We start from the raw sequence: 10,954 nt of genomic DNA, 5'->3' as shown, positions 1-10,954 counted from the left end.
TTTCATAGTTAGAGTCAGTAATACGCTTTTTAGTTTTTACAGGACAATAAAATTGCTTGCCAGAGGTTTCTGACTCAAAATTCTACACAGCAGATTGATGTAGGCCTCTTGATCCTTCTTACCACATTTTTGCCAAGTTAGAGTATAAAATATCTTTTCTGCTAATTGCACCCAGGGCTTTGCATCCAATATCCAGCTAGATTCCTAAAGCTGACTCTTGTTTTCCCTTTGATCTTGCGTATTCTGTTGCTTGAAAGAATACAGACAGGTGATGGAAAATGCTGGAGCTATTGCAAGTACAACTGCTCCAAGACCAATTAACTCCAAAAACCCCAAATGAACAAGAAGCCAAAATGGAACTAAACCCACAACAGCTGGTGGTCATCAAGGCACTTTTCCCAGAGGGTGGAAGACTGTTACTAATAGGATGGAAATACAAAATTTACTGAGACCAACTGTTAACTGCTGATAACATATATGGAGAAGTGCCTCATTTCTCACATTTTCTGCCAAGCAAAAGTAAAGCTGGACAGCAATCGTAACTTGGGGGGGGGGGGAGAGAAAGCAGGAACTGAAACATAGTCCCACAGAACAATTAGTACCAGGACCTGCTTTTACTATAAACCTATTTTTATCACATTTAAAAATAACATTCAAGTGATTCTACCCATAGAAATACATTACTTCTCAGAGTTTAATCAATGTAGTACAGTTCATTAGGAACTGCCCACCAAGATTCTCTTGCATTTTAAATTATTTCAATTACTGCAGAACATGGATGCTAGAACCCCCAACAGAAGAGTAAAGTTGTATGTTCTCCCTTTACAACAGCAGAGGTTTTGAGATGTTTCAATCACATTACATAAACTTACATTCCTCTACTAACACAAAACATACACTCTTGCCACAGGAGACATACTTCTTATGCTCTTTCCAGCCAATGATTTTAACTTCAAATCCAGAGTAAACATAACCTCTTCAGGGCTGGGAACATGTTTGTGTGCAAGGAGAACAGCTTGCTGCCATACAGCGATAACAACACCTATTAAAATTATGGCACATACTGAACAGGCACATGCACAAAGGGCCATTACGTTCTTTGACACAGTACTGATGGTCAGTTTCAAAAGTCTGGAGACACTGAAAAGTCAGGACTTTCTTTACATTATCAGTGAATAATGCATACTGAGAGGTAGAAAAGCTTTTTTATTCAGTGATGATTCATTTGCAGCTCATTCATAAAAGTCAAGAAGTGAAGCACTCCAAGAACCAAGAACTGTTCAAAAACACAAGCAGAAGTTATCATGCATTTATTTATTATTTACTATCTGATTTATAATACAGATGAAGCAACAGTGCTAAATAGAACAATTTATCATTCTGCCTGGGCATTTGTTTTAAATGTGGTTCTTTCAGTGCCTTGGTGATGGTCTTCCAGAAGATGGCTGAGGCTGCCTGAATTTTGAGAGAACCGCAACAGAATCAACAAAGGTATAAATGTTATATTCATGATGCTGAAGGTTCTTGTAGGTAGAATTATCGAATTCTTCTGGAGCAGGCTCAGCAGCTGCTGTGGTCTCTGTGAAAAAAAACCAGTAACTGGTGACTATAAGGATGCCACAGCAGAGGGCAATATTCTTAATTACAGAGCCAGCCTTCATATACTGTCAGATACCTCATCCAGTCAACATTAAAAAAAAAAAAAGTCAGCAACTATAACAAAAGGGTAAGTTTACTAAGTTCTGCTGGTACCTTGTCTGGTCCTAAAGCAGCACATTCGTATATAGTTGGGGAACAGGAATCAGTATAAATTATCTAATATGGTGCAGGTTTTAAAATCCAAACTACCACCTAATGCTGGGGATGGATAGGGCAGAACATTTAATTTACATTTTGCAGACATATGTCTGCATTTCCTGGCTTTTTCATAGTTGCCTTGATTTTCACCCCAGCCAGAACAGTAGGCGACATTCTTAGCAAGTCAGGAGAGGCAAAGCAGCAGTACAAATGATGTATCATGTCAGACCACGCGATACAGCTATTAGAACTACTTTACAGACTGGGGAGAAGTGACGGAATTATTGAGATCTCCACAGTTTAATTTCAAATGTGGTTAAACTGAACAGGAAAGTATCAAGAGCCCTTAATGTAAATTTCCGTTCTTCTAAATATAATCTTCTAGACTTTGTATCAGCTCTTCTTCCTAAAAGAATAACCTAATAAAAGTTATTCAGAACTTCTTGCTTCATGTTAAAGCCAACATTAATTTAAATTCTTACACTTCTTAAATATTATGCAAATTTAGGCAGTACCATTTGATTTTACAACCACAGAAATTACAAGAAATAAAACTTCACTTCCAGTATTAATTTATTCTCAAATACCCAGAGTTTTAACAACAGGAAAGACATAGCATAATCTAGTGAAAAGCTTCGTCAAATAGATTTGTATGTAGTGGTTTAGGTTAGACAGTATTACGCTTTGTTTTGTAATACAACTGTCTACAATAAAAATACAAGAACTCAAGCAACTGTACACCAGAATTTCCCTTTAATTATGACATAATTATTGCAGTGTAATACTATCAGTTGAAGAGCATGTAACTGTAACATTTAGCAAGACTTGCTTATAAAACTCCATGTATTAAGCCATGGTTTCAGCAAAACAACACACACAATCTATGAAAGGAAATACCCCTGTGCCTACTGCTCAATTCCTACTCAGACGGCTCATAGCAGACAACATTACAGATATAAAAGCCAGATGATATGGTCTTTGCTGCAAATAGCCCCAAGAACAGGGAAGCATAGGCAAGTGTACATTCAACCTGCAAGAGACAGTTGTTCCAAATTAAGAGACAGATGCTCAGGAAGAAAAGCAGATGGAGTCTCATTTTTCCTGCCCAAATACACTGTACTTGGCTCCTCAAAGGAAAAATTTATCCCTGAGTTCATCCTCCCCATACTTCAGACTTCGTCTACGCTTTTTCTCTTAAAGAGCAAGCATTTCACAGGATATTCTTCCAAAATGAATCAGAGGTATATTTCTGAGTTACCATGCTAGTATTTTGCTACTTACTTAGCAGTTAAAGTCGGCAATTTTTGCTGACTGCTTAGCACACCTGCTCTACGACGTGGATGACATCACCTTAACATCCGGGTTTGTAATAGGAAGAATTGCTTTTACACCTTCAGTATGCCTGCTGCAGAGTTTGCAGATGAACAAAAGAACACAGGAACAGGACAGAACAGATTACAGAAGATGTAATTTACTGTGAACGTTAAACATGGAAAAACAGTAGTTGTTCTCAAAGGAAGCCTCAAAAGGAAGAGAGAACAAGAGGCGCCTGGAGATACCAGTGATGCTGTTGACCACGGTGTAGCTAGGTTTGACTCTCTGTTACCCTCTGGCACCCAAAGACATCACAGCAGCAGCAAAGCGGTGCGAACTTGCTGTACTAACCCCCACCTCTCTTACAGCCACTGCAGCAGAGTCCTCTCTAGCACGTACCCAACAGAAACCTTCCTGTTGTCACAGCCTCCGATGAGCAAGAGAAACTCAACAGCAAAAGTGCTGTTTTCAGCAAATCGAGATCCTACCCAAAAGGGGTTTGCTGGTGTGGCTATGATGATGATGGGTCTGAGGCACAGTGGTACTACTGCCCCATCGATACAGATCTGCAGGAAAAGTTTGTAACATGGGCTTAACCTTATTCTGAGTTTACAGCATCAGAGTAGAGGAGGCTGTTTCATAAATCTTCAATGTGTCATAATCTTCACTTTGAATCATTAGCACATTTTAAGACCAAGTTCTCCCTCTTATACTTGAAGTTACCTCATTTTTTGGGTCTTCACATCAGCTTCAATGTGGGAAAAAAAATAATGCTTGAGCATCTAGAACTCCACCGTGGATCAACAGGGAGAAAAAGCATCATGTGTAGATAAGTACAAATAGACTTTCCCAATTTTCATTTTTTTTTTAAAAGAAAGCTTCTGCTGCTGACTGCAAGGAGGAACAAGTAAATGAAAATGTCACTTGCAAACAGTGCTGCATTTTACCATTTGAGCTGCAGTCAGGGAAGAAGGTAAGCTTAGCTGCCAACTCTTAAAACAGATCGAATTATGAGCCGACTAACCCTTTAAAACAGAAAGCAGGTCTTTTACTCAGCACTGTATCCTGACCACCAAGGTGCAAAAGCAATTATTTGTCACTCACCCTGGTTAAGATACTTCACAGAGTCACAGAATGACTGAGGTTGGAAGACACCTCTGAAGCTCATATGGTCCAACCCCTCTGCTCAAGCAGGGCCACCTACAGCCAACTGCCCAGGACCATATCCAGGCAGCTTTTGAATGTCTCCAAGCACGGAGACTCCACCACCTCTCTGGGCAACCTGTGCCAATGCTCACAGTAAAAAAAAAAAAAAAAAACCCACGCGTTTCTTGATGCTCAGGCAAAACCCTGTGTTTCAGGTTGTACCGACTGCCTCTTGTCCTGTCGCTGGGTACTACTGAAAAGAGTCTTAATTCTGTTGTCTTTTTACTCTCCCTTCAGGTATTTACATGCATTGATGATATCCCCCCTGAGCCTTCCCTTCTCCCAGCTCCTCACCCTTTCCTCACAGGAGAGATGCTCCAGTCGCTTCATCATCTTAGTGGCACTTCGCTGGACTCTCCCAGTAGCTCCACACCTCTCTTGTACTGGGGAGCCCAGAACTGAACACAGCACTCGAGATGCCTCTCACCAGGGAAGGAAGGATCACCTCCCTCAGCCTGCTCCCAACACACCTCCGAAAGCGGCCCAGGTGACCACTGGTGGTCTTTGCTGCAAGGTCACATTGCTGGCTCATGTTCAACTTGCTGTCGACCTGGACCCCCATGGCCTTTTTTTGCAAGGATATAACTTGAAGGATGATATCCAAGCAGCTTTACAATTATGCTGCTTTTACTTCCAAGTAGGTAAATAATTCAAAGCAGCAACCAAAGGGGTGCAGGGGATGTCTTAGAATGGTATGCTGCCTAAACTGAAAGGCAAGAATGGCAAGCCACCACAGAGGACAGAGGGGCATTTGGTATTGAAAAAACACAGAATGAGATCAGTAGTTAACAGGACTGGTACTAAATAAGAAGGGTAAGTTAGAGAGGGAAGTAGAGCTAAGGAGATGATTATATAATGCACGATGCTCTCTCCTAAAACTTATCACTGTCTCCTCCCCAACTCGCTACAAAAACTGGGCTGTAAGGTCAACTCTGTGCACTTCAACATGACTCACTTACAACCTACCAATCTCAGAATCAACATCTGTTTCTGGCATTACACTGATTTCTTGAAGTCTACTGAAATCTGAAACACTGCAAGGTTTTTAAAGAAAAAAAGAAAGAGAAAGACAGCAGGATTTAAGCAAAAATCAGAGGGCATCAAACTTGGCTCAGGAGAAAGGCGGCTACCCAATCCTTCCGAAAAAAGAAAAGAGGGAAAACAAGTTTTGTCATATAAAACTCATGATTTTGCTCACAGTGGAAACAAGCTTGTTTTCATTTTATAACTGGTTTATGAAACTATAAATACAGTGAAACAAAGACCACTTCCTTTCACAGCATAACTGGAAATTGAGTAGTACTGAGCACTTATAACAATTAGCAATGAATAAGAATTTATCTTCCAGAAAGTCACCGCTACACAGATAACTTCAGTATAAAGATCAGAGAATCATGAACAGAGAAGAATTGGAAACCCTTTAAAAAAAGTTAAACCCTAGCCCAGCTGAATCAATACAGTTCAAACAATTTAAAGTTGTACCCTCTATTGTGATTCTTTCTCCAGTCTGGACTCCTGCTTCCTGAATGGTCTCCTCCTTTGCTGTGGTGCCCATCACCAACCTTGTGCTTTCAAAAGTCCGTTCTTCTAGTTTAGGAGCAGTTACTTCTTCTGCTTCTAACTCCTGTGCCTCCTTCACCTTTTTTTCTTCTCCTCTGGATACCAGTTTTTGCTTTTTGTCTTCCTGAGTCACTGATGAAGCTTTCAGATGAATAGCTGCTACTTGGGTTCCAATGGACTTTTCCTCCAAATGATCAGATTTATAAGTGACATCAGTCAGGCTTTCAACCATGTGTTGTTCTAAGACCAGCTTCTGCTGATCTGCTTCTTTTGGAGTTGATTTTACTTTGGGGTCTTTTGCTTTGGATTTTGATGTTTCATGGCTGACTGATGTTTTAGAAAATAAGACCTGCTTGATAGGAGACACATCAGTTTCTGTTTTGCGTGGCTGCTTCTTAGCTACATATTCTTTGTGGGATTTCTGGGACAAGTTCTCTTTTGCTAGCATTGATGCCTTTACCGCTATGTTCTCAGAAAAGATGGAATCTTGTCTAGGAAACTCAACTTTGGTTTTAATGGCAACTTCTGAATCATCATCATTTTCTTCCTCAGAATCTGAGCTAGAATCTGAATCTGAGCTGGATGAAGATGAAGTTTCTTCCTCAGCTAACTCTTTCCTCAAGTCTCCTTCTGTTGCAGCTGTAGTGAGGTCTTCTTCCTCAAGGGAAGAAACAACTATCCGCTGAGGAAATGCGACCACAGTTTTTCTTGACATGAACATCCTCATGTCTTCAGCAGAAGGTTTTGAAGCTTCCTGGAGGTTAGTACTAGATATGCTCTCACCTTTGTTTGCAGATACTAGGAGAGAGCTAGAAGACAACATTTTAGGAAATTCAAATGGTGCTTTGATGGCTAGCAGCTTGGTGCTTCCCTGTGGTGCCACTACATCTAGGAAACGGCATAAAGAGGATTATCATCATTATATCCGACACTGGCGTTAATTAACGATCTTGGTCATACAATTTTAACTTTCTGAGATAATCTGGTACACAAAGCAAATTGAAAGAAGTCATTATGCTAAATACAGCCATTATGACGCAGAAAGTTTTAAGACATTTTAAGTTAAAGAAACCAGAGTTCTAGTTAGCACTTAACAGTTTTTGCTGCTGCGATGCTGAAACTCATGAGATAATGTCTTTTTGCCCCTGGCTTTGCCAGACTCCTCGCAAGAACTGTGCTTAAATTCTGCATCACTGAAAATGGTTTACAGAGACCTTCCTACCTCAGATGAACATTAAGATAGCTGGTTAGCTGAGCTCTTCAAACATGCTGCTACAGAGACACTATTTGTCTACAAACAAGCCAGCAAAGCAGAAGGCTTAGTAAACAGACATAGCAATAGCCAGCCTCGTGCAATAGTTATCATTAAAGCAGTAGGGAGGGATGACTCCCAAGAGACAAAGTAGCTGAATAAGAGATACCTGAGGCCATACATGAAAGTATTACTCATTCACATGTCTACGCGACCTATCAACTGAACTGTGTCTAACACAGTTTAACATTACTTCCCCAAGACCTTATCTCCTCCAGTCTTCACTGCCTCCACTTCCTATTTTTAATTTGAGACCTCTTTGTAAAAACAGTCTTAGAAGATCTCCTAATGCTTCGAGTTAGCCTGCCTTTATTTCTTCTCCCTCATGGATACTTTCATTAAGCTAAATTCTTCAGACAAGGAGCCAACAGTTGAAGAGAAACCAGTAACTTTCAGGCCCTTTCAGAAGGCACCAAATACCCCTTAGATGTTTGTGCCAATGATATCCTCAAGAGGCTGATCAACAGCAAATACCGTTGTGGTTACAGAAAACAGAAGGACAAAGAGGACTGGGAGGACATTAAGAAGATACACCACCACTGAAATTTGCTATAATGGCTTGCAACTCCATAATGGGTTCCAACCCTTCCACTTCCAACTAGCAGTGTAATTCAAATGATTTCCAGTCTATTGTGCAGATTTATCTGCACAGTTTGGAAACCCAGATCTACTTTACAAGACCATAAACTAGATGCAGTTTTCCCCCTTACTAGTATTTTACAGTAATACCTTGTATGATCCAAGGAGTTACTATAACTAGTGCTGAATAGAAGCACGTCTTAGCAATGTCCAAATGAAAACATCACAGAAGAGACAGACATATGAAATGAAAAGCAAAGTATTTAAGAAAGAAAAACAGAGTTCTTAACATAAGCATGAATGAAAAAATATATCAGTTTACTATGCAGGTAATACTTTTCAATAATTTCAGACACATACTTCTCTCTGCCAGATGGAAGGTGCAGGGCGGGAAGGGAGGGCAGGGGGAAGCAGGAGGATGGGCAGCCACCTTTGAAAGAAGCACAGACTGACACAGCCAAACAGCAGCCTGTAGAAACCAATACGTGAGGAAACATCACTCAGGATTGAAGAATTCTTCAAAGCAGTGTACAGGAAGGTCAAACTAACACAAGAAAGCCCAAAGGGATGACAGACAAGTGAAAGCTGAGCAAAAGTTGAAAAAGTATTAATGTTAAGACATCCTAGAAAACCAAGAATGCAAGTAAACATTCAACTTGACCATTAACAGTAGGTGCTAATGAGGAAAAAAAACCCCACAGTAATATTTGGATATGTGAAAAAGAGACATTTCAGCTTTTGATCATAAAGTCTAATACAACGGGTATAGACCCTTTAATTAGTGTACTTCAAACTTTGTCCTACCTCATCTGTATTTGCATCGCTTTGCGAAAAGAACAATACATAGGAGTCGCTAACAAGAATATTGTTGCCAGATGCATTCTTACTGATGCTTGTAACATCAGTATTATGATCGTAACGTGTTTAAAATATGTTTGCACTCAGAAAGGTCGCATGCAGAAATTACAGGTCTATTCCCCACCACTGACTTCTTAAGTAAACATGACCACTTTATCAAAGCAAAGAAAATTGGCACACCCTGCTCCAGCCACAATCTGAAAAAGACAGCTGCACCCTATAGACGTTAACTAACCTTAACCACTTTCAGGGGAAGCAGCTAGCTGAAAGAGGCGGCCTACAAGGCCTCCTGACACCTTCTGAAATCAGAGATGCAGGACAATGGATCTAGAAACTGATGCGAAAGCACATCTCAAATACGCTTAAAATAATGCAAAAAAAAAATTACAATAAAAAGCAGTTTGTTCAATCTGTGCAGCAAAGGCTGTCTTAATGGAATAACCAAGCTTTTATTTGCCTTGGCATTTAAGAAGCTAACACTAGAAGCCAGAAGACTGCATTCAACTATGCTTTCAGTGATCTTTTCAACAGCTGTCAACAAGTCTGATGGCTCCTATATATGGCCCCATGGACCTTTACTGTTTAAAGCACCTGAATCTCTAATTTGGGATGGGAATCCTACTCACTTAATCAGTAAGCCTCTATTTACAAACAGCATTTTGCACAGGATATCCATCTTTGAATTTTATATTCATGTTTTGACTTTAGTCAGGGACAGAAGGGGTTCAAATACTTCTGAATGTCGAATGCACTGCAGCATCCAAACCCAGGTCCATGTATTGGACATCAAGGCCACGGCAGTTTTCTGCAGCTTCCCGACACTGTTGCCTGGAGCAGATACTCAGATCTTGCAAGTCCTTCCTTCTGTAAAATGGGATGCTTTTTGACCCTCGTAATCCAAACATTTCAAAATACAAGGGGGAACATCTGAAGTTCAAAAATAGATTTTGCACCTCATTAAAAAAAAAAAAAGTAACTTGTTACACTCATTTCCATCAAATTTCAGGCAACTTGCAAAGCTTCTTTATATTAAGACAAATGTAACGACAGCTCTCCTTAAGTCTGGTCAAGCATCACAGCAGCTAACATATTAAGGCAAAGGTAAACGGGAAAAAAGTGTCAAGCTCACAGCACGGTCTATGAATATAAACATAGGCCATGCAGACCCATTCCTACCAGACCTTTACTTTTACTTGTCTTACTATGCAGTATGTTTGAAGAGAAATCCTTGTTTACATGGTGATGACCTTTCACTTTCTTGGCTTACGTAGCAGCTCTTCAGAGACATGGCCATCGAGCATTTCTGAGCTCTTCTTGTCTACTGAATGACAACCAGACGGACTTGAACTTCAGACAGGCAGAAAAAACTTTTCTGGTCTGGGCACCATCACAGGGCACAGAAACCTCCTGAGGCGGCAGGGGAAGGTGGCGCTCCGTCTGAGCGCCAGGAAAAGTGCTTGAACACACGTCAGCATCTACTTACACCCCACCACAGCTCAGGACGAAACAAGCATCTTACTCGTTAATGGCGGCGGAGGAGTCCCGGAGCCCACCGGCCTGGTGCAGAGCGCCGCGGAGGGAGCGGTCCCTCGCAGCCCCCGGGCCTCCAGCCGCAACACCTGCAAGGCACCGTATAATACAAATGAACGAAGCGAAGGACAAGAGGCTATCTCCAGGGTACAGAGCCCCGAGGGGGGGGACGAGACCGCGTACCAATCCCTGTCCGGACACCCGCCCCCGCCGCCATCACGGCGACGCCTACGGCGCATGCGCAACGTCCCCTTCCCCCGGGCCCGTCGCGCAGATGCCGGGAGGTGCTGAGGGGAGGTGACCAGGCCGGGTACGTGCCACCGAGAGAAGCCGAGCAACCGGCGGGAGTACGGGCTGCCCGAAGAACTCCTTCTTGCTTCTCAACCCCGCTGCCCGGCGCTCACTCTACCGCTTACCTTGCAGGTCGCCGCCCGGCCGCAACCTAGCAGCGAGGGAGCAGCCATCTCGACGTGGGCCCTGACGGTCGTTGCGCGAACGCGGGGGCGGTGCCGGACCCTCCCGGTGGGCGGGGCCTAAGCGATGAGGCTCCGCCCCCAGCGTGGTGGCAGTCGCCGCTACGGGGACGCAGTTGGGAGCGTCACTGGGGTTGGAAGTTAACGGTCTGGCCGGGACTTGTGAGTTACGACTTCAAACGCTTAGGGTACAAAAAACAAGTTGCTTTAAAACAGAATGCCTGTTTTTAAGTTAAAAGCGGTCATCTATATTGTCCGTTGTCTGCAGTTACACACCGAGTAATAATGCGCAGTGCAGCGCTGGATAACCTAGCCCCGGCGCGCA

General features: G+C 42.2%; 1 protein-coding gene across 2 annotated transcripts; it reads right to left on the bottom strand.

Moving 5' to 3' along the window:
* Nucleotides 1-1,262: 1,262 nt before the first annotated feature.
* NDUFV3 (NADH:ubiquinone oxidoreductase subunit V3) lies at nt 1,263-10,620 on the bottom strand (the record flags this gene model as incomplete). 2 transcript variants are annotated; one of them, XM_082005546.1, is made up of 4 exons in its annotated part: nt 1,263-1,579; nt 5,800-6,765; nt 10,146-10,245; nt 10,573-10,620. In XM_082005546.1, the coding sequence occupies 4 exons, from the start codon at nt 10,618-10,620 to the stop codon at nt 1,413-1,415; spliced, it is 1,281 nt and encodes a 426-aa protein (XP_081861672.1). In that variant the 3' UTR covers nt 1,263-1,412. The 2 variants fall into 2 exon arrangements, with proteins under 2 accessions (XP_081861672.1, XP_081861673.1); XM_082005547.1 differs by lacking the exon at nt 5,800-6,765.
* Between the last annotated feature and the right edge of the window lie 334 nt (nt 10,621-10,954).

Source organism: Phaethon aethereus (genome assembly GCF_964289735.1).
Source record: "Phaethon aethereus genome assembly, chromosome: 1".
Classification (NCBI taxonomy): Eukaryota; Metazoa; Chordata; class Aves; order Phaethontiformes; family Phaethontidae; genus Phaethon; species Phaethon aethereus.
The sequence above is the reverse complement of the archived record's forward strand: the minus strand, read 5'-3'. Positions and strand labels throughout refer to the sequence as shown.